Source organism: Pteronotus mesoamericanus, unplaced genomic scaffold (genome assembly GCF_021234165.1).
Source record: "Pteronotus mesoamericanus isolate MK-2021 breed Mesoamerican mustached bat unplaced genomic scaffold, CSHL_Meso_final contig_27, whole genome shotgun sequence".
Classification (NCBI taxonomy): domain Eukaryota; kingdom Metazoa; phylum Chordata; class Mammalia; order Chiroptera; family Mormoopidae; genus Pteronotus; species Pteronotus mesoamericanus.
The window spans coordinates 7,519,065-7,543,855 of NW_026555115.1; the positions used below are offsets into that span (position 1 = coordinate 7,519,065).

Here is a 24,791-nt window from a genome sequence, read left to right on the forward strand (position 1 = left end):
AATGTACAAATTAATAAGAGAACAAAACAACCCAATAGAAAAATGGGCAAAGGATATGCACAGGCAATTCATAGATGAGGAAACAAAATGGGTACATAGGAATAGAAGCTCAACATCAAAGAAATGAAAATGAAAATTAAATGAGATACCATTTCACCCCCATCAAGTTGGAAGAAGTTCACATGTCTGAAAATCCTGTCTTGTAAGCAACAAGAACTCCCATGTGTGGTGGTGGAAATATAAATTGGTAAAAGGGCTTCGAGAGCATTTTGGCCATATCTAGTATAGTTGACATTTTTACTTTACTACTGATCAGCAATTCTATTTCTGTTACTCCTAGAGTAGCTCTGGGACAGATGCACAAAGAATCACACACAAGGATTGTCGCTGTCACATTGCAATAGTGAAAGAGTGCAAACCTAACTGCCCCAGTCTCCTGCTATAGGGCACACCCTGAATGCTCTATGGTATGAGAGTAGATAAATATAACTAGAGATAAGGTTCCTTGTTATTAGTTAAAATTAATGACTATAACTTGATGTATCATTATGGATAAATCTCAAAAGTATAATGTTAAGCAAAATTAGCAAGTTTTTGAACAATTTTGTTGAAAACAATATTATATATTTTGTGGGTACATAACACATGTCATAAAAATGCATGAGAATGATAGTGAATACAGGGTGGGATCAAACCTGGGGAGAGAGGAAGGAGTAGAGGACAAGGGAAGGGTCTACAAGGGTTCAACTGTTCTGTGGTTTCTTTAAAAATAAAACATTGACACCCAAAGTAGAAGATGTAATACTGCTTGGTAGTGGAATATGGCATCTTTACTTATTACTCTCTTTATTTTTCTTTATATTTGGAATATTTCAAAAATTGTTAAAAAGTAACAAATGTAAAGCCAAATAAAAATGCCCGTGGCATAATTTTTTTAAAAACTACATTTGAACTGTACTGTATCCTCAGAATTGCTACTGAAAAAGAGTGATTTTACGTTGCTCCAGGAAATATTTGTTAAGTGTGTAGCCTCTGTGGGATTCTGGGATTTTGCTGAGGTTACTCTGGAGAGCAAGTAGATTCTGCTCTGTCTTCATAGGACTTAGAGACTCCCAGGAAGATTGGCACTGATCAGTTAAGGAAGCAGGTCATGGTGGGAAAGTTCCCACACCGACTGGGTCTGAATGGGCACCACCCAGAAGGCAGTGTAGGAGCTGCTCAAAATGGAAGCTCTGTTCAAACTGATCACAATCACATTCTCCCAGGAGCAGGAACTGGGAAATGTGAGGGAAAAGGGCAGTTGGCTGGGAGGTTCTCATCCAACACTTTAAGAGGTAGGAACCAGCCACTGGCAGGAGGGCGTGGTGGTCAGTGAGAGCACCAGAGATAATGAGGTGGAAAAGGGAGGATCTGCGAAGAAAGACTAGGTTGGAAGGCTTGGCTGAGTCACCCAAAGGAGCTCAACATGCTGCTGCTTAAGGTGCCCAAATAACCGGCCCACTTCTGTATAGGAGGCCAGTGCCAGCAGGAGGACTCCACTGCTCCAGGCCGTGCTCGTTCTGCAAACTCTGGCCCACCTGGGATCTCCCTGATAGGCGAGGACATGAGGAGAAGCTCAAGGCCCTCTGAGAAGTATCTCCACTGGGGTCCCCTGTGGTGCTGTGAGAGACAACCTTAAGCTTTCCCAGAAGTTGACTTTGTCTTGAGTCAGCATGGACTCCCTCTAGGTCCTGTACTGGACTTCTAACCAAATAGAGCCTCAAGCATATTTCCATCAAACAGCCTGTAATGTTGTTTCTTCAACATGGCCTAGCTCCAAGCTCTGTAAAGTAGTGTGTGTGTGTGTGGGGGGGGGGGCTTTCCAGCTCCTGTGAGGCCTACTTGTTTAGTGGTTCCCAGGTTCCCTGGGACCTGATATGTGGCAGAGATTCTGTCCCTCAAGACTGTGAGTGTCCAACAGGATATACCTGCAGTACCTCAGAGGCTGCAAGGACAGAGGTATTTGAAGTGTGAACACTCAGCACTGTTGACCACTGTTAAATTCTGGTTCTGTCACTAACCAGTCGTGTCATTTTGGGCAGGACACTTACTCTCTCATGTGCCTCAATTTCCTCTTCTGTAAGTGCGGGGGGTGGGGGGTGCTCATAGCACTACCACATAGGATTAGAATAGTTACTATCACCTTGATTAGTATGACTCAGTGGATTGGGTGTCCTCCTGCAAACCAAAAGGTCATCGCTTGGATTCCTAGTCAGATCCCCAGTTGGGGGTGTGCGAGAGGCAACCAATCAATGTTTCTCTTCACATCAATGTTTCTCTCCCTCTCTTTCTCCCTCCCTGCCTCTCTCTCTGAAAATAAATGAATAAATAAATAATTTTTAGAATAATTACTATCTGAGAAATGTGTAGGAGAGCTGGCACCCAGGAACTATTGTATTGGTGTTGACCATTGTCATTGTTGTAGTTGTTTATTGCATAACGAGCCTCTATTCTTTGATACTAAAAAACCTAGTTATAAAGAAAAATGACATTTTCCATTTTTCTTTTTTGCAGCAAAAAATATGTCATTCCTTTGCAGTGCAGCTGCCCTGTAGATTTTGAGTTTCATATTGCTTTGATTCAGTCTCATCAGGCCTTTACTGTTAAGCCAACATCAGGTAAGGAGAGTCAAGATTTCAGGTTTCCTATTTTCTTAGTTGTTAGATCAAAGAGAATTTGGAGGGTAGGTCTCAAGTCACAGATTTTATATACCTGACATAATGTAAATTAGAATTGGACACTTGGGGATAAAGCTGCTTGTGACCATTTGAATCATGGAGATAATTTATAATTCCAGGTAAATTTCTTCCAAGATCAAAACTTGACATCAGAAGTTAATTCATTCTTATTCTAATTTTGGCTCTTGATACCTCCTTGGTTTTGTATTCACCTTTTAATTCAATTTCAAATAAATTGGGACTATGATATCTTCCCAAGCTTTCAGAATCTCAGTGACATTTCTGATGAAATGTGGGCGGTCCATCTTTGCAGGCCCCAAAGGACAGAGATCCCAGTGCTGCTGAAAGCAGCACCTTTGAAAGGACCTTTGAAAGTAAAATCTCTACCTGAAGTGATTCCTGCTCCCCAGTTTCTGTCTCTTGATGTTTAGGTTTGGTATTTAGATATCTGTCCACAATGGTCTGCTGTGAACACTGAAGATTTGCTTTTAAATGTTAACAGAGTTATTCATTTGTTTCCTGATCTTTCACCATTGTAAGTGCATATTTTGTCCAAAACGGGGGTCCAAGCAGAAACTTTGAATCGCTTCTAAATTACCAAGTGTATATATGTTATTTCCTAGAGAACTAGGAGCCATTCTGAGATTTTTGCAATATAACATAGTTTCTTATTGGTGGTTAGGATGATCGTGAATAGCCTCAACCCAGAAAATAAATGTTGATTATAAGGCTATATAGAGAAATGGAGGCATACAGGTATATCTTTGACAAGTGATAGAATTGAGTGAGATACACCAGCAAAGTGCTTCTGATAATCTTCCAGTTCAGCAAATGGGAGAGTAGCCAGGGGCCATATGCAAGGTTGGAAAAGAATGCTCAGGAGAAACAGAATAAAAAGATCAAACTTTTTCATGACTTTCTGAAATACCAAACCTAATAATGAGGGAGGACATTAAGGACAATATATAAGATGCAAATGAATTCCCTCTGTCCCTTATTTAACTAATTGACAGTAGCATACTGAAGAAAGTTGGAAAAGCTAAATAAGCAAGTGGCAATTCTTTAGGCACAGACCCTGAAGCAGCTCTGGTCTTTGGTGGCAGTGCCATATTTTACTGGGCACTCAATAGATCCCCAGTGCATGGCAGTGCTTATACACAGCATGGCTGGCATTCTGTTAACAGTCGCTCCCATTTACTAATTATTAACCACATGCCAGATACTACGCTAAGCTCATAACATGCACTGCCTCATTTCATCCCACAGCCCTATGAAGAGGGACTATTATCACCTGTTTACAGCTGAGGACAGTGAGACTCAGGGAGGCCAGCTGACTTAACTCCAGACTCAAGCTTTCAGTGACCACCCTAAACCGGAAGAGTAATGCCACCAGAATGCCTTGAAATAGGAGAGGGGGGCAAGTAGAATTGTGTCACAGACTAGAGTTTAGGAAAATTCTATTTTTGTGAAAGAAAAGTTAGAGAAATTAATAATAGTTCTCAATTAAGTCTCACATATTCTTCTAGCCTTCAAGGGCCTTGGTATCATCTGTTCAAAAAGACATCAGTCTGGGCTGGTTAAGCACAATTGACCACAGCAGCAGTCAGTGAACTTCACCCAGAGAAGCTCACCCTGTATCTTGACCAAACTCTGTATTTCTGCTTTCTGTTCAGAAGTGCCAGTTCCACTGAGTCTCAGTTCTTTTTCGGACATCTGGATTTTGTCATCTAGTGGCTTATTAACACAGGTTCCTGGGGCTGCATACCTAGCGTGCGTGCATGTTTGAAAATGTCTCCCTGCTACCTGTAATCTTGAAGGACAACCTAATTGGGTATAAAAGTCAGGAGAATAATGTGGGAGAAGGGGTGATGGTGATAATAACAATAATAATAATAGTAATAATAAATAGTGTTTACATAGTTCTCACTATGTACCAGACACCACTCTGAATGTATAACTCATTTAATACTCCCAACAATTCTTATACATAGATTCTATTAAAATGTTCACTTTACAGATGAGGAATTAGTAACATGGACTATGTAGGCAAGCTGCCCAAAGACAGAGCTGGGTTTGGAACCTAGGGAATCTGGCACCACACTCTGAGCTCAAGCATCCTGGGGGTATACCTCCCATAACTGCCCTGTGCTCACCAGGACCAGATGAGTCATAGGAAAGTCTCTGCACCATCTGTTCCATGAGCGACCATTCTGTGGTTACTCACTCTCTGCTCTCCTACCATGTCACTGCCAGCCACCTTCTGAAGTAGCCCTGGGCCTAAGATGATAGAAATGGCATGGCAGCACAGTAGCTTCCTCAGCTGCCCTCCTGTGATGTTGAGGTTGGGTCTCTGTCATGATCCCCACTTCTCCAGCGCCCAGCCATACTCCACCCCCACATTTTATTACATTAATCAAAGAGTAGTTGAATATGTTTTCATATTCAAAAGAGGGCCATGACTCTTACTTGAGGGGAAATCTGCTATCCTCCCAGCTCTCAGCTTGCCACATGCCTCAGTTTACCATATTTGTCAGGCATACTGCTTACCTGTGCTTTGCAATTATAGTCATTTCCTTTGTTTAATAGATTTATTTTCTCTTTCATTTGACATGGGGTTTTTTTCTCTTGTTTTCTTAATTTTTTTGATGAATTTTTCTTATTGTTTTGGTGAGTTTTCTTGTTGTTTTGGTGAGAAGGGTAGTCAAGTTAGAATAGCTTTATTTCATCATCTTTCACCAGAAATGCTGCTGGATTTGGTTCTGTAGGATTTGCTTCCCCCCGCCCCATCCAGCGTCACTCATCCAGACCTTCATTCCAGAGCTAAGTACTCAGCACCTGCCATGCATCATGCACTGTGATAGGAACTGAGGTGCCACAGGGAACAAGACAGACACACTTCCCACTGTGCTGCAGCTGGCATTCTGGTGGGTGGATAGAGACAAGCGCACAAAGAATGACATTTCCCAGTGGAAATAATTGTCAAGAAAAATAAACCATGGTGATGTGACCAGCTCACAGCTCTGAACCAGATGATCAGGAAAGGTATCTCTGAGGAAAAGTAGTGTCCACTTAGGCCCAATGGATAAAGAGGTACCAGGCCTGGTTAGAGCTGGGGATGAGGATTTCAAACAGAGGAAGCCATCAACGCAAAGGCCGTAAGGATGGAAGAGGCATGGCATGGCCATGTTTGAGGAAATAAGGAAGCCCAGCAGGTCTGGAGGGTGTGAGCAAGGGGAGGAGTTTGCAAGAACAAATTGGAGAGGCTGATGGGAACTTGAGTCAGGTAGAAGTCGGTTTGATTCTGAGCTGGATGTGAGTCCATTGGAGGTTTCTAAGCAGGGTGGTGGCATACTCTCATATTTTAAAAGATCTCTTAGGCTCTCAGGGGCGAGTCTATTGGAGTAGCACAGGGGGAAAGCAGAGAGAACCCTTAGGAAGGAAGCTGAGGTTGGCCTGGATCAGTGCTGGCCATGGAGATGATGAGGGGTGGATGATGGAGTGGATAGGCCTTGCTGAAGGGTTGGTGAAGTTTTTGGGGTCAGGAGGTGGCTCCTGGTTTTAATCTGAGCAATGGGTGGATGTGGGGACTCTTTAAGACACTACCAGCAGCTCTTTAAGCTCAGCATTAAGCATTCCCTTACAGTCCCTCTGCCCTCCCAGGAGCTGTCTATGGTGCTGGGCACAGTGCCTGGGACAGTGAGCGTACGGTACATGCGCTGCACTCATTGCTCCCAGCCAGCAGGTCGTAGGCTTGACAGACAGTGAGCCACTCACCTGGCTTAGTTTTCCCCAGCATCCTTCTACTCAGACTCCTTCTCAGCTTTCCATTCATACAGGCAGAGCCCCAGGGTGGTCTCGTCCTGCTCCAGTGTCTGCATTTTGGGTATGTGATGGACAGGGAGGAAAAGGAGGATTCCAATACTAATTTCTGGTTCCAGTCACAAAGCTTGCTGGAGAGAGAATGGATTAAATATTAAAATAAGGACTGGGGACTTTTAAGAACTCAAATGGGTCAAGTATAAGTTTTTCCAAGAAACATTTCTTCTTCTTGACATTTTAATGATTATTTCACACACAAGAAATGATAACTTGTGCCCTGGCTGGTGTGGCTCAGTTGGTTGGAACCTCATCCCTTAACAAAAAGGTTGTGGCTTTGATTCCCTGTCAGGGCACATACTTAGGCTGTAGATTCCATCCCTGGTCCGGGTGTGTATGGGAAGGCAACCAATCGATGTTTCTCTCCTTTCTTCTCTCTCTAAAAGCAATGATTAACAAAGTCCTCAGGTGAGGATGAAAAAAAAGACATTATAACTTGTATATTTGACACAGACATTGGGAAGGACATATTCACAGGACACACACTATGTGCCAAGCATTATCCCAGATCCTGTACATCATTTCCTCCTGATCCCATTTTACAGATAAGAGAAATGAGCCTCAGGTAAAGTAACCAGGTCAAATGACAGAGCTCGTGGGAGGCTGAACAAGACTGTGAGTCAGGGTCTGCATGCTCACTAAGGCCTTTCCCTGCCCACACACCCTGGGCAGCAGTGGTGGCCTGTGATTGTCCCAGGGGTTGGCGGGTGACTCACAGCCAGTCAGACAGAAGCTGCACCTTGAAGCCCATCCTTCCATAATCCAATGAATCAAAAAGCTGTTGTCAACAGCTTGTTCATTACAATTTTTAAACTATGTAGCTATTAAATTCCCAGCTGAGGTTTAAAGAGATTAAGAAGTTTACCCAAGATCACAGCTAGTGAGACCCTACATTTGGAAGATTAAGATCAATACTAATACATCAAGCATATGAGAGAATGGTCTGTACTTTTTGTGATTTTTGAAGAAAATTAACTTAAAAATTGTAACATTAAAATAACATCATATGAACATATAAGAAAAGAAATTTTAAAAATTACCTCTATCCTGGGCCTTATGCCCTAACAAATAACGTACTTTTATATTTCCATCTCCTTTTAGTAACTGCCCATATTTACACACATTTTACTAATTATATCAAGGCAAAGATATCATGGTATTTTCTCGTGATTTCATTTATAATTATAGCATTTTTAAGTGTTGTTACAGTTTCTTCTTAATACTCATTTTGCTGATAAACTGGGGTTTTCTTAGCCTTTAGTTTATTTCTATGGTTTGTTCTCTCCTCTTCTCTCTGTCATATCACCCTCCCTGCCCTGTGATTTATCATTATCCCTGGTTACTTTAAGGGTAATGATCTGAAATTAAATTGAAGCCATAAAATCATAGTTTGGGTTTTTTTAAAGAAATAAAATAGTAAATTTTGGGATGCTTTTCTCACTTTTAAAACATGAAACATACTCTCATTTCTCCCACCATTAATTTTTGCCAAGCAATAAGCTGTGACTGCTTGGCACACTTTTTGTAGCAATCAATTGCGACTAAGTTCTTGTTAATAGACTTATGTTAACTGGTATCCCTGTTAATGGAAAAAGCAGTGTTCTCTGGTTACCTAGGCTACAGCTCCAGTATGCTCTATGTATTAGAAATGGACTGGGAGCACTTAAAAATAAATCAGTCAGGTCAAGGCAAACAATCCTTTTACTCTAGAGCTTGTTTGTTGTTGTTTTTTAAAGTTAATGAGCTGAAGCAGAGCACTAAAATGTTCTTAGTGTAAAGCCCCCAGTGAATTGCAGGTCAAATGAGTATATTTCCTGACCAAGTGAATGGTCAAGGTGTTGAATCTAGAGCATTATGGCATTTCCATTCTACTGATCTTAGGTTGATGGACAGAATACAGTGCTTCTGACTGTTACCTCTTCCCTTCGGTGGGCTCTTTAATTGCTAGTGGATGTTATTTCAAGATTTTTACATCTGCACTCAGGAAATTTACAAATACCTATTTCTGAAGCAGTGTTGCTTGGGATCCATGAAGATAAAAGAGCTTTGGGGCCTCTTGTCTGCCTTAGGAGCTTGCAATCTAGTTAGGAGCTTGCAATCTAGTTAGGAGCTTGTAAACTTAGAAAGGCAACAATGCAGGCAATACATAAGTACTGTAGGACAGACAGACATAAGAGGACTTTCAGTTCCTGTGGATGGAGAGTCAGGAGGAATTTTATACAATGTGTAGGATGACATAGGCTTTGAAGTTTAGATTAATTCATTCATTTAATAGGTATTTATTGAAGCACCTGCATGTCATACTTTGCTGGCCTGCCCATACCCTACTTTATTTTTCTTTTTGGTATTCTTGACTTTATGTTTTACATTCACTTGTTTATTTATTTTAACTATCATCAATTAGAAAGTAAACTCTGAGATCTGTGATTTTGTTTTGTTTATTGCTATTTCTAGAGTGCCTAAACAGTGCCTGGCCCATAGTAAGTGCTCAATGACCACCTAGCTGGCTGAGTGAAGTGTCCGTGTGGATGATCATAGAAAGCACTGGTGGTTCAAGATTCAGAGAAGGGTTAGGTGGGAAGGAGGCACGTCAGGAATTTATGAGAGAATGTGCAAGGCCTCTGCAGGGACAGGAAAAACCAAATACACAGGGGCATAAGGAATCATCTAGAAAGCAAACTAGAAAGCCTTCAGTGGAAGTCAGAACATTACCCCTTCTCAAACTTACGACATCGATCCTCCTCCTCCCTCTCTACCTTTCTCCCTTTTATTTTTCTTTCCATGGTTATTGAGCACTTACCATGTTCCAGCCACAATGGCAACAGAAATACAGGGAGGAATAAGATATGATGGGATATTTGACTTTGAAGAGAACAGTTTTCCATCCTGAAGATTATATTTTATTTTTTAAATTATATTTTATTGATTATGCTATTTCAGTTGTCCCAAATTTCTCCATTTGGACCCCTCCACCCAGCACCCCTCACTCCCTCAGGCAATCCCCCCACCATTGTTCATGTCCATGAGTCATATGTATAAATTCTTTGGCTACTCCATTCCCTATACTGTACTTTACATCCCCATGGCTATTCTGTGGCTTCCAATTTGTACTTCTTAATCCCCTCACCTCTTCACCCATTCCCCCAAGCACACCTCCCATCTGGCAACCATCAAAACACTCTCCATATACATGATTCTGTCTCTGTTCTTGTTTGCTTAGCTTCTTTTTTTAGATTCAATTGTTAATAAATATGTATTTATTGCAATTTTATCGTTCATAGTTTTGATCTTACTCTTTTTCTTAAGTAGGACCCTTTAACATTTCATATAATACTGGTTTGGTGATGATGAACGCTTTTAGTTTTTCTCTTGTCTGGGAAACTCTTTATCTTCCCTTTAATTCTAAATGATGGCTTTGCTGGGTAGAGCAATCTTGTCTGTAAGTTCCTGCTTTTCATGACTTTGAATATTTCTTGCCAATCCCTTCTAGCCCGCAGAGTTCCTCTTGAAAAATCAGCTGACAATCTTATGGGAACGCCCCTATGGGTAACTAACTGTTTTTTTCATGCTGTTTTCAAGATCTCTCTTTATTTTTAAACTTTGACATTTTAATTATGATGTGTCTTTGAGTGGGCCTCTTTGCATCCATTTTGTTTGAGACTCTCTGTGCTTCCTGGACTTTTATTTCTATTTCCTTCACTGAATTAGGGAAGTTTTCTATATTTTTTCAGAGAGATTTCCAATTTCTTTCTCTTTCTCTTCTCCTTCTGGCACCCCCATGATGTGAATGTTAGAATACTTGAAGTTGTCTGAGATGCTCTTTACACTATCCTCATTTTTTTCTGGATTCTTTTTCTTATTGTTGTTCTGATTAGTTGTTTTTTGCTTCCTTATATTCCAAATCATTGATTTGATTCTTGGCTTCATCCACTCTTCTGTTGTTTCCCTGTAAATTGTAGATTGTTCTCTCTCTTTTTTTTAGATTAAGACTTTTTAAAAAAAATTATTTATTTTTTAGAGAGAAGAGAAGAGAGAGAGAAAGAGAGGGACAGAAACATCAATATGTGATTGCCTCTCGTGTACTCCCTACTGGGTACCTGGTCTGCAACCCAGGCATGTGCCCTGACTGGGAATTACACCAGCAATGTAAATTGTTCTTTATTTCAATTAGTGTATTCTTCATTTCTGACTGGATCTGTTTTATGTTGTTGATGCCCTCACTAAGTTCCTTGAGCTTCCTTATAAATAGTGTTTTGAACTCTGCATCTAATAGGTTGATTATCTCCATTTTGTTTAGTTTGTTACCAAGAGTTTTGATCTGTTCTTTCATTTGGGCCATGTTTCTTTGTCTCCTCATTTTGTCAGCATCCTTATATTTGTTTCTATGTATTAAGTAGAGCTGCTATAACTCCCTGTCTTGGTAGCATGCTGTAATATAGTAGGTGTCCTGTAGGGTCCAGTGGCACAGCCTCCCCTATCGCCCAAGCTGGGTACTAGAGGTACGCTCTTCATGTGGGCTGAGTACACCCTCTTCTTGTAGTTGAGCCTTGACTGCTGTTGGCAGGTCAATGCGAGGTATTTACCCAGACAAGTCAACTGCAAGGACTGGCTGTGACCACTGACTACCAATTTCCACCTTCTGTGGAGGATCAGCTGTGCAGGGGCAGCGTGGTGGTACTCTGATGTGGTTTGTAGCTGTCCACTGGGTGTGCAGGCTCTGGGGAAGTTTCTGAGGTGTGCAGGCCAAGGTCACTGCCCACTTGTGTTCTGCTTGAGGTCACTCTGCATGAACCACAAAGCAATCTGCAGATGGCTGCTACTTGTCATGGGTTTAGAGGTGCTCAGGCAAAGCCAAGCTGTAAACCTAGGTTGGCTTCTGCTAATGCTAGTCCTGGGGCCACTTAGCAAGAGGTACAGGGGATGAGGGCTCACTGAGGCCAGCTATTGCTTGTTTAAGAAAATTTAGGAAATTGTGAAGCATGAGCCAATATCAGCCATTCATACAGAAAAGCCACTGTTAACAGGTTGAGTGGGCCCATAAGTCAGGTGGTGCAGAGCCTCAGTGGATCTCCAGGGCATGGTAAACAATGTTAGCCAGGTTGATGAAATCTCAGATGTGGTACCTCCCTGCTGGCTCTGTGGCTCAGTGGAGGGAGGATTCAGAAAGGGAACAATGGCCTCTGCTCACCTTTCCATCTGGGAGGAAGCTGTCCCCCAGCTCTTGCTTTGTTGCCAGACCCTTCTTTTACTCTCCATATGCTCCTGGTGCCTTTCAAGTTGCTACCCTGGTGCTAAAGTTCAGAGGGAGTGAGTCTGAGTAAGTCAGTGTGGTGGTTCTTTAAAAGGAACTGCTTGGGGCTCCAGAAGTTTCTTCCACTGACTCAACCCCCACTTGTTTTTGCAATCAGAAGTTATGAGGACTTACTGGAACCCTGGGCTGGGGGGCTTGTTGTGGGGCTGGAGCTCCTCGCTCCTGAGATATCTCTCCCGAATTTTTATCTACCACCTATGGGTGTGGGACCAGCCTGTTCAGTGTCTCTGCACCTCTGCCCCTCCTACCAGTCGGGATGGATGTGGTTTCTTTAATTCTGTAGTTGTCAGACTTCCATTAAACTCTATTTCTGATAGTTCTGAGTGTTGGCTGTTTTATAGTTTAGTTATAATTTTGATGTTGTGCAAGAAGGCAACCTATGGGTCCATCTTGACTGGAAGTCCCATCCTGAAGATTTTAAAGGAAAGAATCAAAATTATACAAAAATATAAAAAACTGAATTTTTGGACAAAAATTTTTGTGTGTGTTCCTAGCTTTTCCTTGTTGTTCATAGTGTTAACATTGACATCTGGTAATTAGTTTAAAGATTACAGTTCATGGAATTCATCTATGATGTACTAATACTGATTGGAATATATATATTTATGTATCTGACACAACCAAATAATCATTATAAAGGAGTAATGTAGTAATTGGTAAATAAAATCAATGTAAACACCAGAAGATGATTCACATGTATTTAATTAAAAGACTATTTAAAGAGGATACAAACTTGTGCTTTTCCTGGGAAGACTGTGTGTATGTGCGTGCCCTCGCACGCATGCCTTTCTTACTTTGCAGAAGAGAAAGTGTCATTTTTTCCTCATTTCTCTCCTCTCAGGAATAATTCCAGCTAATGGGAAGATGAATGTGACTATAATGTTTACACCTTTTCACTATGGGATGGCACAAATAAAAATGCAGCTATGGATTTCACAGTTCAACTCTCAACCCTACGAATGTGTCTTCACCGGAACATGCTATCCCAACATGGCTTTAAAGTACAGCAGCTTTAGAATATCTTTGCTTATTTTTAAAACTTCTTAAAAAATCTGTCTTCCTTCTATTCTGTTTTTCTTTCTTTTAACATAATGCCATCAAAATCCTACTTAAAATACATTTTGAAATATAATGATAATGTATAGAATATCTCTATGCTTGTAGCAGCTGTTGCTTCTGCCAAGCGGAGAAGCATTGACTGAAATAAAGGGGTTTTCAGGGAATACATTTTTTTCACTAATGACTGCTGCTGTGCTGTTTGAATTTTTGACCTTATGTATGTATTATTGTTTACTCAAAATTTAAATATTAGGCCAGAACAACATAACTTTTCAAAGTTTTAATATAATAGTTGAGTGCCTTTTCTAGGCAGTGTCCATTGCAAAACCTCTTGGGAAATGTTCCACACCCTGAAGTTACCCACCCAGAGGAGCCAAGATAAGTCCTGTATAACAAGTTACTTCGACATACAGCAGAGAGGGAAATGTGCCACATGAAAGGTTTTTTAAAAAACACCATGAGCATTCAACTCAGAGTTAAGATGTGAAATGGGGTTAATTTTTACAATACTTAAAATTTTTCTGAAGTTCTATTTTCATTTGAATGTGAGCTTGTATTTTATATCCCAATGTATCTAGTTAATACTATAAGTCTCATTCTAATACCCATGATTTTTATAAAAGTTAAAAGGAAAATTTGTCACAGTATAAACACTAATCTTGGGAAATTCTTATAAATATTTTGAAAATGATAAAGAAATAGTTTGATTTTCTTCTCTTCATGCATAGAAATGCATTATATATTTACATCATATAAGGTATATTAAAAGTGTAATTTATGATTTATTATATATTTAGATCATGATTTTTTTCCTAAAGACTCCATTTGAATGGGATTTTTATGTATCTATCCTTCCATAGACATGTTCTTAATTACACAAGAGTATTATATAGGAGAAGCTCTATACAAATACCAATATATACTATTTCTAAACTATTGTGTTTTGGTTTCCCAACTAGTTTTAATATCTTATTTAGCACACTTTTTATATTTTCAAGGACTATGTCTCCAGACCTGCATATCTCCCCAATCTGAAAATAGTTCTATAACATACAAATTTCACCATGAAGAAAAAAATATCCTGGCTCCAGTGTTCTCTGGTGCTTCATAGGCATAGTTTGTTTGTTTGTTTCAGAATAGGATGTGTGATGGACTTACTCATGTCCTAAACTTGGCACAACCAAATTCCACGTGTAACTCTTCAGTTTATCACTGTCTCAGATCCCTTCATTTTTATTGTCAATGCTCACAATTAGATTTCTTAAAGAGATTGTTTTTCAGCACCCTCAATTTTTTGTTGTTTCCCAGTATTTACATCAGAAGTGATATCAAAACTCTGTTGAGATGTACATGCAGAGCCACAGCTCGCTCCCTAACCGAGCACCTCATCCTTGCACATCACACCATGTCCATCAATGTGTGTCTCACTGGAGGACAGGTTCTCCCATGCCATGGACCTTGCAGGACACTCTTACATAAGCGATGTTAAGTTGAGCTTGCTGACATGTCACCCACGTTGTGCAGCAGGGCCTGTCAATAGGTGCACAGCAAATGCATATTGACTGTCAGAATGAATGAACGTTAGCATATTCTTATCTCATATCTGTACTACCATGGAAATATGTAACCCTATAAAACAAGTGTTCAGGTATTCTTGCTTAAAGAAATGATTCATAGGTAGCATTTATGGACATAATGTAGTTCTACTACTTCTCATAATAAGTAACTCAGATAGCTTCCATAGGCATGTTAGCAGCACTGTCTATACATACATATGTCCAAAGACAATTTGCAATTATATTCAAACATTAGTCTGAATCTCTTTTTGAAAGATCTTACTGCAAATGGTGGACATAATTATTCTTTTACTAGGAAGGTAAATCAATGTAAGATTTTTTTAATGTAGTAAATTTAGCTATTGAAAACCAATATCCTAGAAGTAAATTTTGCTGGACAATGAGAGCAATTTTCAGCATGTCATGTTTTCCATTTGTTATGTTCTTTGAGAATGTAAGGAAAAACAGCCATTGGTAAGCTATTTTGATGTAAATTATTATCCTTTTGTATGCTGACATTGCATTTATTTTAGTAGACAACGTTTAGACACTAGATTTTTGATGACTAATTAATGGACTGTAAGTCATGATACAATCTGAAGGAAGATAAAAATAGGAACATTGAGTTGTTGGATTACATACAAGTACTAATTTAATATCTGTTTGAAACTATAGGTTAGAAGAATTTGAAAGATTAAATATTCTTTCTAAGAAAGAAGAGATTCCTCCAGAAAAGTCAATGACAGAAATAAATTTTCACCGACTGCCAGCAAAATCAAAACCTCTAAAGATTAAAGTAAGTGGGCATCACACCAACCATGATATGAGGAGTGCAAGAGAAGCAAAATAATGAATTTTTCTTCCTGATTTGGTCCCAGGAAATTGAATATCAGAACTTGAGATTTCCAGTGGATTTATCAAATCCATTTGCTGTGGCATCTGTTTTAAACCAAGAACCAGGAAAATTGAAGATTAAAGAATTAAGAGAAGGTAACCAGCTGATCTACCTTAAATCAGCACCTAGGCAGAATATGAAAGAATGATTGCTTGTGGCATTTACTATTTACGAATAATAACAACAAAACTCAGATCGCTAAGTTTTGCCATTGGGAACATGTTTTTCTTTTAGCAAATGATTCTGATTTGATTTCTGGCATAATCATTGTTTGCTCCTGCCCTCAGTTTTGGACCAAGGCAATGGGATTTCAAAAACAAGACAGATGAAGGAAGCACTGTTTGAACAGAAAGTCAGACAGGACACTTGTGAAGAGATTGAAAATCACCTTAAGTGGTAAATATTGAGCAATTATTTGTATCAAGTGACAGTACTTTGTTTTTAGTAGTGGCTTTTTTTATATGAGACAATGAAAAGTTGTAACTCTTTGAAATAATTTTAATTATTCTTTTTCTCCACTGGACCTTCTATTTCAGAATGAAGTTTTTATTAGGAACAAATCAATGTGACCAAACTATGCTCTTTCCTAAGTGAGACCAGACAGTAGCAGAACTGGAGTGCATATGGGAGAAGTGTGGACACTGCTCCTTGCTGCCCGCTGTGGCCAGCACCCACTCATTCCCCAGGAGCCCCAAATCTCACTGCACCAGGAGCCCCCAGGGACCTTCTGGGGAGCCCAGCAGTACAAGCTATGGTGGCGCAGGTTTCTGATGAATGTTTTAAAATTCAGATATGAGACTTCTATATGTGCTTCTGCGATCAAAATGGAGCCCTTTTCACAATTTTTTAAAATTAAGTCATACCAGTGTATCCATATGTACAGATTTAGCGAAAGCAAACTTGAGAGACTCTTAAATTAATCTAAAAAAAAGACTCCAGGAAAGAGTCTTTGCGAGGCCGTCTTGTCCATTCACCTGCCCAGGCATTCCCCACCCTGTTACCCTACCACCTGCCTGCACGGGGTTGAGGGTGTCCTTTGTTCTCATGGAAATACCTTCAGCTTCAGTTTAACTCTGTATTCAGGGTCTCACCTCAGTTAAATAGGAAGTATGCCAAGTAACCGAAGAGCATTTTTAATATTTTTTTATTTTTCAGTTATACTTGACATACAATATTATATTAGTTTCAGGTGTTCTACCCAGTGATTAGACATTATATAACTTACTAAGTGATCATGCCACTAAGTCTAGCAACCACCTGATGCCATACATAGTTATTAAAATATTGTTGCCTGTATTCTCTATGCTACAATTTACATCCCTGTAACTATATGGTAACTACCAATTTGTACTGTTTATTCCATTTACTTTTGTCAAGGAACCTCCGATCCCTCTCCCAGTTGGCAACCATAAAAATGTTCTCTGAATCTGAGTCTGTTTATGTTCCACTTGTTTGTTTATTTTGTTTTTAAGATTCAATTGTTGATAGATATGCATTTATTGCCATTTTATTGTTCATATTTCTTATCTTTTTTCTCTTCTCCTCTTCTTCTTTAATATTTCATGTAAGAAGACCCTTTAATATTTCATGTAATTCTGATTTGATGGTGATAAACTCCTTTAGCTTTTTCTTGTCTGGGAAGCTCTTCATATATTCTTCATTTCTAAATGACAGCTTTGCTGGGTAGAGTAATCTTGGTTGTAGGTCCTTGTTTTTTGTCATTTTGAATATTTCAAGCCAATCCCTTCTGGCCTGAAATGTTTCTGTTGAGAAATCAGCTGACAGTCTTATGGGAGCTCCCTTGTAGGTAATTAATTGTTTTTCTGTTACTGTTTTTAAGATTATCTCTTTGTCTTTAACCTTTGGCATTTTAGTCATGATATGTTTTGGTGTAAGTCTCTTTGGAGTCAATTTATTTGAGACTTTCTGTGCTTCCTGGACTTATATGTCAATTTCCTTCACTAGGTTACAGAAGTTTCCCATCATTATTTTTTCACATAGGTTTTTAATTCCTTGCCCTCCCTCTTCTCTTTCTCATATCCCCGTGATGCAAATGTTGGTACATGTGAAGTTATCTCAGAGGCTCTTAATGCCATCCTCACTTTTTTGGATTCTTTTTTCCTTTTGCCATTCTGATTGGGTGAGGACCAAATCTCAGATTTGATCCTGTTTCATCTACTCCACTATTGATTCCCTGCAATGTAGTCTTCATTTCAGTTAATGTATTCTTCATTTCTTACTGGTTCTTTTTTGTTTTCTAGTTCTATTTTTTATGATTCTTGTGTCATTGTTGAAGTTCTCACTAAGTTCATTTATTCTTCCCCTAAGTTCATTGAGCATCCTTATAACCAGTGTTTTGAACTCAGCATCTAGAAGATTGCTTGTCTTCATTTTGTTTAGCTCTTTTCCTGGAATTTTGTTCTGTTCTTTCATTTTGAGCATATTTCTTTGTCTCCTGACTTCAGCAGCCAATTTGTGTTTGTCTCTGTGTATTAAGTAGGGCTGCTGCCCTGGCCGGTGTGGCTGAGTTGGTTGGAGTGTGATCTCGTAAACTGAAAGGTTGCGGGTTTGATTCCCAGTTAGGACACATGCCTGGGTTGCAGCTTCTGTCCTGGTCAGGGCATGTATGAGAGGCAACCAGTAGATGTTTCTCTCTGTTGCATCAATGTTTTTCTCCCCCTCTATCTCCTTCCCTTCTCCTCTAAAATCAATGAGCATGTTCTCAGGTAAGGATTAAAAAATAAATTAAAATTGTAGAAGTAGACCTGCTACATTTCCCAGGCTTGGTAGGGTTGCCTAATGTAGTAGGCATTGTGTAGGGTCCAATGGCACAACCTCTACAGTAACCCAAGCTGGGCACTACAGGTCCATCCCCCTCTCTGTGTGGTCTATGTACACCTTCCTGTTGTAGTTGAGCCTGATTGCGGTTGGCACATCAGTGGGAGGCATTTACCCCCAAGCAGACTGGCTGTGACCGCTGTGAAGGGTCAGCTGCACCTGATGGAGTGGGATTTACTTCATTGAGGCTCTGGTGCCCACTGAGTCTGCTCCTTGTGAGTATCGCTTGTGGAGGTGGTTGGGTCATGTTTTGATGTGCTCTGAAGAAGCTGTCTGGATGCACTGGCTCTGAGGCATCCCAGGAGACTCAGGATAAGGTCAGCTGCCACCTCTGTTTTGCCAGAGGTTACCTGGCATGAGGTACAAAGCGATCTTATGGCTGCTTCTTTTGCTAGACTTAGAAGTGCCCAGGAGAGGCCAAATTGTGAGCCAAGACTGGCTGCTGCTAGTACTGAGCCTGGGGATACTTAGCAAAAGGTACTGGGTGTGCCAAATCCAAATGCTGCTTGTTTGAGAAATTATAGGAAAGTCCACAGCATGAGCCAAGATAGGCCATTTGTATAGAAAAGCCACTGGAAAGGAATTGGGTGACCTCAAAAGCTGGGTGGGGTGGGGTTCCATGAAATTACCAGAGCATGGCAAACAGTGTTAACCAGGGTGTTGGAGACTCAGATATGGCACCCACCTGCCGGCTCTGCAAGGGGAGGGCTCAGCAAAGGAACAATGGCCTCTGCCAGCATTTTTGTTTGGGACAAAGCTACCCCTCCAGGCTCCACGCGGAGGCCAGACACTTTAGTTTCTCTCCAAATGTCCTGGGTGCCCTTTGCAGTGCCACCCCAGTGCTGGAACTCAGAGGGAGTGAATTCAAGTAAGTTCTTGCACAGACCCTTTGAAAGGTATGCTTGGGACTCCAGCTGCCATTCATTTCACTCCACATTTCCCACAATTCCACATGCCACAATTCCCACTGGTTTTTACAGCCAGAAGTTGTGAGAGTTCTCTTCCCACAATAAACCCTGGGCTGGGAGGTCTATTATGGGGCAGGGACCCCTCACACCCTAGGGGGGATCTCCACAGACAAATATCTCTCCTGATTTTTATCTGCCATACATGGACATGGGACCAGACTTTTCCATATCTTTGCCCCTCCTACCAGTGTAGATGTGGCTTCTCCCTTGTTGTAGGATTTCTGTTTAACTAGAATTCAGGTAGTTCTTAATGATGGTTGTTCTGTAGTTCAGTTGTAATTTTGATGTGGTTGTAGGAGGATTTGTGTACCACATTTACCTATACCACCATCTTCAAAGAGCATTTTAAAAAGTATTCTTTCTCTGTTATAAAAATGGACATATTGTCATGGTAGAAAACCTGAAAAATATTTAAAAAGTGTAGGGAGGGAAATATAATCAGTATAATACTGTGTTTATGTGTTTTATCATGAGCATGTATTCTTTTCAAATAATTTAAAAAACTTAAGATAAAAAATAATCAGTATGATGCAATGACTATGTCCTTCCTTCTATGCTTGAAATCACATCATAAATTCAGTTTTGAATTCTATGTTGTTCACTTCATATTTCCTCCCAAATTTTTTTATTGAAAGGTATTAAACCTGCCAGTAATGCCCATATAAACTTGACATAGCTTCACCAGTTGTTAACATTATGCCACACATACTTCTCCTTACTTTCTACACACACATACACACCTATTTTTTCCTGAACCATTTGAGGGTAAATTGCAGACATGTAGTTTCACTCCTAAAGACCTTAGCATGTAGTTCCTAAAAACAAAGACATTCTCCAATATTACCATAATCACTTCTGAGAAATTTAACATTGATACAATAATATTGTAATAATCAGCCCACACAAAAATTTACTCGGTTGTCCCATTAATGTCCTTTGTACCTGGGTTTTTGTTTTTGGAGAGGAGGAATCCAGGCTCCAATCAAGCACCATACAATTTGTATTTAGTTTTCATGCCTCCTTAGTCTACTTTAATCCAAATCAATTCTCCAGACTCATCCGTCCATTTTTTAAACCATAGCTGCTACATATTTTGAATATGTTCCAGGCTTATATACCAGATATACCAGTTTATGAACTGTGATAAAATTTATAAAATTCACCATTTTAATAATTTTAGCCCTGGCTGGCATGGCTCAGTGGATTGAGTGCTGGCCTGCAAACCAAAGGGTCACACGTTTGATTCCCAGTCAGGGCACATGCGTGGGTTGCAGATGAGGTCCCTAGTTAGGGGTGTGTGAGAAGAAACCAGACATTGATGTTTCTCTCCCTCTCTTTTGCCTTCTCTTCCCCCATCTAAAAATAAATAAAACCTTTAAAAATAATTTTACAGTGTACAATGCAGAAGTTTTAGGTGTATTTATGATTTTTTATAACCATCACCATTAATTCCAGAAATCTACTTTCTATAAATTTACCTGTTCTGGACATTTTTTATAAATGTAATCATATAACATAGGGCCTTCTGTAACTGGCTTCTTTTATTTAACATTTTCAAGATTCATCCAAGTCATAGCATCCATCATTCTTTTTTATGGCTGAATAATATTCCACCATGTGAACATACTACATTTTGTTTATCCATTCATCGGTTGATGAACACTTGAGTGATTTCCACTTTTTGGTGATTATGAATATTGTTGCCATGAACATTTACATACAAGTTTTTGTATGAACATATCTTTTCAGTTCTCATAGGCATATGCCTAGGAGTTGAATTGCTTGGTCATGTGGTAATTCTATGTTTAACTTTTTGCAGAGCTGCTCAAGTTTTTCACCATGGCCAAACCATTTATATTCCCATCAGAAATATTTAAGCATTCCAATTTCTTCATACCCTTGGCAATACCTGTTATTTTTCTGCTATTGTTATCATTATCATAATAATCATCATCCTAGCCATCATAATGGGTATGAAATGGTACATCACTGTAGTTTTATTTGCATGTCCCTAATGACTAATGAGGTGGGACGAAGCATCTTTTATTCATAAATATTTCAGCATGTGTCACTAGAAGATAAGCTAAATTTTGTAAAACACATTATTCATCTTGATTATGTTGGTGAAATCTTCAACTTCACTTCTCCATGGTGTCTCCTCCAATATCTCAGCATCCCTTTTCAATTGCGGAATATAGCTAAGAAACTCTATTCTAAAAATGACTATTATATTCTGATGGGTTCTGGAAGTTGGGTTTTTTTTTTCTCCACAGGCAGGTGCACCTTGGTAAAGATTATATGTCTTTTAAATTTAAAAAAGACCTTGCTGAAGAGTGGCAAAGAGTAAACAACAAATACAAGGTCAGGATTACTGCTAATTGGGTATCATTTATTTCACTATTTTTGAATTCCTACTATAGGCAAGATGCCATATCAGAAGAAGGAAAACTTATTGTTAAGTTGGGAGGGGAGGAGGCTGATGTCAAGTTAATATTTAACTATAAATCAAGGTTGGCTGTAAATGTCACAAGAGACCTATACTATGTATTAGGGGGAATCAGAAGCCAGAGAGGAGTGAGAACTCATCTAGTTGGAAAGCTTCCTGTAAGATATTGTATAATTTTTTAAAAGTCATAAGAATGCAAAAGCATTCATTTGAGAGGGAGGGAATGCTTCAAGCCTGGCTGGAATTCTGGGTGTGAAGTGCACCTTTCCCATGATCTGCAGAATATGAAGGTAAGAGAGACCCAAGGAAAATAACTGGGAGCCATGCCAGAGCCAGATGTAGATCCAAACAAAAGTTTCAAGTCAGAGATATTCAAATGTGCTGAGCAGAAAAGGGAAAACTGATTAGGGGAGGAGGCCATATCTGAGTCTCCAAGGTAGCACCTGTAGGTTCAGGGAAGGGAGAGTAGAGACGGAAACTGTGGGACTGTGCAACACCCCTGGGTGCACCATGCCATAGACATTGCTATGTGTAGGGCAGGTGCAGAGAGCAATAGAGATAAGTCAATAGTGGCTGAAGCACAAGACACACAGGGGTCAGAGGTGATAAGACTTGTCTGGGAATCATCACTTACTGTCTTAGCTAGGGCTGCCATAACAAAGTACAACAGACTAGGTGGCTTAAACAACAGAAATTTATTTTCTCACAGTTCTGGAGGCTGGAAGAACTAGATTAAGGTGTTGGAAGGGCTGGTTCTTCCTGAGGCCTCTCTCCTTGGCTTGTAGATGTCCACCTTTTCCCTGTGCCTTCACATTGTCTTCTCTTGTGTCCAAATTTCCTCTTTTAAGGACACCAGTCACATTGGTTTGGGCCCACCCTAAAGACCTCATTTTGGCCTGATTACCTCCTTAAATACCGTATCTCCTGACTACACATTAGGATTTGAACATCTGAATCATGGAGAGCCACAACTCAGCCGTAATATATGTTTTTTTGCTTGGGAATGTATACCTCCCACACTTAATGCTACACACAGTGGCAGTACTAGGTAGGAGGGATTGGGGAAAAAACATGTATCCTGTCAAATATAAATATATTTCACATACAGAATACATTCTCTTCCTAGATTTGGAGTCCAAATCAGATATTTGAATAAATTTGTTCTTTTTAAATTTTTTTCAAAGGATATAAAATCATTACCTTGGTAAATCTTAGCATTTAGGAAAGGAACATACTAGACTGGCATTTAAATTTAGTTTGGTGTATTGTTCAGATCCTTTGCACATAATTTTAAAAAACAAAATAGTATTCTGGCCAGGCAGCTCAGTTAGAGTGTCATCCTGATATGCCAACGTTGTGGGTTTGCTCCCTGGTCAGGGCACATACAAGAATCAACCGACGAAGGCATAAATAAGGGGAACAACAAATCAATGTTTCTCTCTCTTTCCCTCTCTCTCTCTCCCCCCTCTCCTCACTCTCTCTAAAATAAATTCTTAAAAAATTTATAAAAACAAAATACATTGTGTTTTCTGTGAACCCCACAATGGAATATTTTCTAACTGTTTTAAAGATACAGGTGATACAGGCATGGCACAACCAGGTCAATGTGAGAGTTAAGGCTATAATTTCTACCACTTGGTTGACAGACAAAGCCAACCATTTATTCACCAGGCAAGTTCATTGAGTAAATGCCCAATGTATGTAAGATTCTGTGCCAGTGAATAAGCCATGGTTCCTGCCCTGAAGAAGATAAGAGTCTAGAAGGGGCACAGACATTAAGAGATGATATAAAATGTGCTGAGTGCAGTGATAAAGCTAGAACTTATATATTAATTGGAAATGAGGGGTGAGGAAATGGAGAATGATTCCTAGGTTGCTAGCTTGGGTGCATGTTTTTAATTTTAAATGAGATCTCAAATATGGAAGAAATGCTGGCTTAGTGGAAGATGAAAGTTTAATTAGGGATATGACACACCTGTGGTGACTGAAGGGCATCCAGGTGGTAGCTGAAGGAACAAGTCTGAGCTAGAGACAGAGACTTGGGAGTCATCAGCATAGAGTAGAGACTGAGACCGCAGAACAAGTGTGGTGACCTGGGGAAAGTACGTGTCTTGAGAAAGAGTGTAGCTCAAGGCAGGAATTCTAGAGAACTTCAGGATTTAATGGGAGAGCAACAGAAGGCTAAGAGGATAGAAGCGAAATGGTTTGGAGGTCAGGGGACCTGGAGAGCGCAGAGAAAGCAGGCACAGAGGGATCAGTCAAGTTTAGAGAGGATTCCAGGATAATAAGGCCTAAAGAGTACACAGTGGGTGTGGCCCTTTGGAGATCCTTATGTGCCTCAAATGACAGCAACTATTAGACTTGAAGAGGGAAAATGCCAAATTGTAGTTCTCAAGGAAGTACAAATGAGTAGTTTCTCAAGAAGTCGTGTCTTGAGAAGTTGAAATGAGTAAGCATGAAGAGAAAGGGATGGACCATTAGGGGTGAGAGGTCAAGGAAAGGGTTTTTAAATTGGAAGAACTTCAGCATGTTTACAGACTGAGGGCAAAAAGTCATTACAAAGGAAAAGGTTGAAGAAGCTTGGGAAGAGGCCATGGTCAGAGGGAAAGATTGCCTTTGAATAGGAGGGAAGACTGGAGAAGGCCAACTAAGGAAGGACTGTGGGTATAGTCAGGTTTGTGTGGAGAGAGGGAGCTGTTGAAGAATGCTCATGGTCTTGTCTTCTTGGATGATCCAGGAAGCAAGGCCAACTGCAGAGACTGTGGGGAACAGGGACTGGGGAGAGGCTTGCAAAATGTATTGAGGGGACCAGGAAAGGAGTTGTTGTGTCCTTACTGTCAATCACCAGGACAAGTAGAAGGAAGAGCAGGTCACCCTGAGACCCTAGTGTAGTGGGAGAACAAGTGTTGCAAGGACCCAGTTCTGTGTGTCCAGATTTCATCTGGCAGCTGAATCCTGGTAGGTGGTCCAGTGGCAAGGAATACCTGAAGGCCCATGGCATATGACAAAAAGAGAGGGGAGAGGGTGGGAGAATGTGGAGAGAGTCAGCATTATAGTTGGATGACATGAACCCTCAAGGATGATGAGCTCAGGGGGAGATCAATGATACTAAATTCTGAAATGTT

The 24,791-nt window shown here is 40.0% G+C and overlaps 1 protein-coding gene across 1 annotated transcript in view; it reads left to right on the top strand.

Moving 5' to 3' along the window:
- Positions 1 to 24,791, top strand: part of CFAP221 (cilia and flagella associated protein 221) — a 105,691-nt gene that overhangs the window by 40,704 nt on the left and 40,196 nt on the right. Inside the window, exons 6-11 of the mRNA XM_054574940.1 lie at positions 2,554 to 2,657; positions 12,746 to 12,905; positions 15,195 to 15,315; positions 15,398 to 15,509; positions 15,702 to 15,810; positions 21,494 to 21,581. Coding sequence (XP_054430915.1) covers positions 2,554 to 2,657; positions 12,746 to 12,905; positions 15,195 to 15,315; positions 15,398 to 15,509; positions 15,702 to 15,810; positions 21,494 to 21,581 — 694 coding nt within the window. The remainder of the gene's footprint in view (positions 1 to 2,553; positions 2,658 to 12,745; positions 12,906 to 15,194; positions 15,316 to 15,397; positions 15,510 to 15,701; positions 15,811 to 21,493; positions 21,582 to 24,791) is intronic.